Source organism: Coniophora puteana (assembly GCF_000271625.1).
Source record: "Coniophora puteana RWD-64-598 SS2 unplaced genomic scaffold CONPUscaffold_163, whole genome shotgun sequence".
NCBI lineage: Eukaryota > Fungi > Basidiomycota > Agaricomycetes > Boletales > Coniophoraceae > Coniophora > Coniophora puteana.
This window is the reverse complement of record NW_006913215.1, coordinates 1-2499: the sequence shown is the minus strand read 5'-3', so window position 1 is coordinate 2499 and position 2499 is coordinate 1. Positions and strand designations below refer to the sequence as shown.

Here is a 2499-nt window from a genome sequence, read left to right as displayed (position 1 = left end):
CTCTGAGTTGAGTCTGCTGACAGACCTGGTATGGCACTTTTAACTGGGCTTGTTGGGCATCATGGCAAGTTCTCATGCCATCTTTACTGTGGAGTGATTGGACAACATATTCCTGACACATCTCATTACTATCCTGTGCTACAGAGGCCGACAAAGCCAGCCATATACAGCAAAGCAGGCTGTGATCACAACACCATTGACATTAATCACCTCCCATCTCCTGGTGCTGGTGAATATTGGGGCAACCTCACCCATGTTCTTGCTTCTTGCACACAGCAAGAGTTTGCCGCTCGGCAACAAGAAACAGGGATCAGGAAGCTGGGTATTTTTATGGGTATGCCACAATCTCTCCCCCCTCCTTTTGGCTGGGGCTGTGACATTATGCATCTCACTGCAATTAATGTCAGGGATCTACTCATTCCCCTGTGGCAAGGTACACACTCCACCAAAGATGATGATCACCCATCATGCTGGGGCTGGGCAGCGCTCGCAGACTCAGACACATGGTGATGGCTTGGCAATCACGTCGCTTCCTGGGCAACCTACCTCCACATCTCCTTTGACAGGACTCCTCAGGATCTTCAAAAAATCCATAGTCATTACAAGGCTTGGGAATGGTTGAATCTCCTATATGGAATTGGCCCTGCCCTCTTTTTTGGTACACATTACTTTTTTATATATTAAAGCCGTGCTCATGAAATACACAGGCATACTTGATGAGAAGTATTGGCAGCATTTCTGCCGGCTTGTAAGAGGTATCTGGATCTTGTAGCAGCACTCAATAACCGCCACACAACTGGCCAAAGCTGACAAGCACATGAAATTATTTGCTTGGGAGTTTGAGAACTTGTATGTACAGGGTCACACGAGCTGCATAAATTTTGTGTGGCCCTAGATACATGCTCTCACCCATCTTGCTGATGAAACGGAGCACAAAGGCCCTCCAATTGTATGCTCACAATGGACACTTGAGCATATGATTGAAGATCTCGGGTGCAAAATTTGCAGCCATGTCAGTCCATATGCCAATCTGTCAGTGCATGCTATGCTCAGATGTCAAGTTAACGCCCTCAAAGTACTTTATCCTGAGGAACTGGATCCCAAGTGCCCATATCTACCTTGTCGCTGCAAAGATCTTGGCAATGGGTACCTTCTCCTTTGTCAGTGGGATTGGTATTCTTGCCCAGTGTCTCCCTCTGAGGAGATCATTCTCACTGATGCCCTTACTTCACTTGGCTACAAGCTTGATGGTGCACCCCGCATCCAATGCTGGGCCCATCTGCAGCTCCCAAATTGGCAGGTAGCACATTCCACATGGCAGGAAGACATGATGACAAAAGGTGTTTGTCAATCACAGAATGTACTGGTGAGTTTTTGGACATATCTATGCTGTCACTACTAACAAATTGCTCTAGCTACAATTACCGGGTGATGAGACACCCGCATATGGTAAACTTTGATACTACTTCAAGATGACACACCTTCAGATCAAGGTGTTTGCTATGGTGTCCGTGTATGGGCCACCAGATACAGATCTGCAACAGCGCTCTTTTGATACATTACATGCATGCGAGCATCAAGGAGATGCAGATCTATGCATTGTTGATGTGAAAGCCATTCACTCAGTTGTTGCCATGGTCCCTCATAAATTCCCCAATGGTCATAGATTGTATTTTGTGGTTGAAAAACCTGGTTTATCCTTATCTGTATTAGGTGGCCTCAAAGACAACTTAGCTACAAATGAATAAACTTCTTCTGATTTCATCATATATATTGTTAACACTACCCGTATAGCACATACTATACTATCTAAGTTATATTTTGTATGGATACGCGTGCTCGCTGCAGGCGTGCATGTACGCTGCAGGTGCATGTGGGCGTGCATGCGTGTGCATGGTGTACGTGCATGTATGTGCACTGCATGCATGTGTGCGTTTGTATGCACGGGGTAGGTGTGTGCACAGTGTGCGTGCGTGCATGCGCATTGCAGGCATGTGTGGTATTCCTGCTGGCCCACTGGCCAGGCTGCAGGTGGGCCTTGCCTTATGCTCACAGCTGACTTGTGGCTAATACACCTTGTCCAGAGTGCATGGCCAACAGTGCCTGCCACAAGCGGCGAAGGACACCCTGGGTGGCATACAGCCCAGGGACCGCAAACACGTGAGGTTTGCGGAATGGGGCACCTGCACCTGCCTCCGGAAGTCAAGTGGTGGGTGAAGGGGAAAGCAATACACGCGCAGCCATATTGGTGGAGTTTAAAATGTGTAGACAAATAGATGCAAATATCTGGGTGCCAGGTACTTGTCCAAGTGCGCGTTGACCATATTGTCAAACACACTCTATTGCAATAATATACATGTATAAAACAAACACTACTAGTCACATGTTGCACAGGAAGAAGGAGTCAAGGAGAACCACAAAATATATGTTTTTTTCCTGATGAATGCAGCACTTGATATAATCTAGTTATTACTACACTTGATGCGCTTGGCGCGCAAT

General features: G+C 46.8%; 3 protein-coding genes across 3 annotated transcripts; all 3 read left to right on the top strand.

The window, feature by feature from the left end:
* Positions 1–12: 12 nt before the first annotated feature.
* On the top strand, positions 13–510 carry CONPUDRAFT_68470 (uncharacterized protein; the record flags this gene model as incomplete). Its single annotated transcript, XM_007777892.1, has 1 exon — positions 13–510. A coding segment is annotated over one exon (498 nt), but the record flags the coding sequence as incomplete, so codon positions are not given.
* A 748-nt stretch (positions 511–1258) lies between these two features.
* Positions 1259–1643, top strand: CONPUDRAFT_31201 (uncharacterized protein; the record flags this gene model as incomplete). Its single annotated transcript, XM_007777891.1, has 2 exons — positions 1259–1366; positions 1473–1643. Coding segments are annotated over 2 exons (279 nt in total), but the record flags the coding sequence as incomplete, so codon positions are not given.
* Positions 1644–1977: 334 nt separating this feature from the next.
* CONPUDRAFT_160765 (uncharacterized protein) lies at positions 1978–2217 on the top strand (the record flags this gene model as incomplete). Its single annotated transcript, XM_007777890.1, has 2 exons — positions 1978–2031; positions 2101–2217. The coding sequence occupies 2 exons, from the start codon at positions 1978–1980 to the stop codon at positions 2215–2217; spliced, it is 171 nt and encodes a 56-aa protein (XP_007776080.1).
* Positions 2218–2499: the final 282 nt, after the last annotated feature.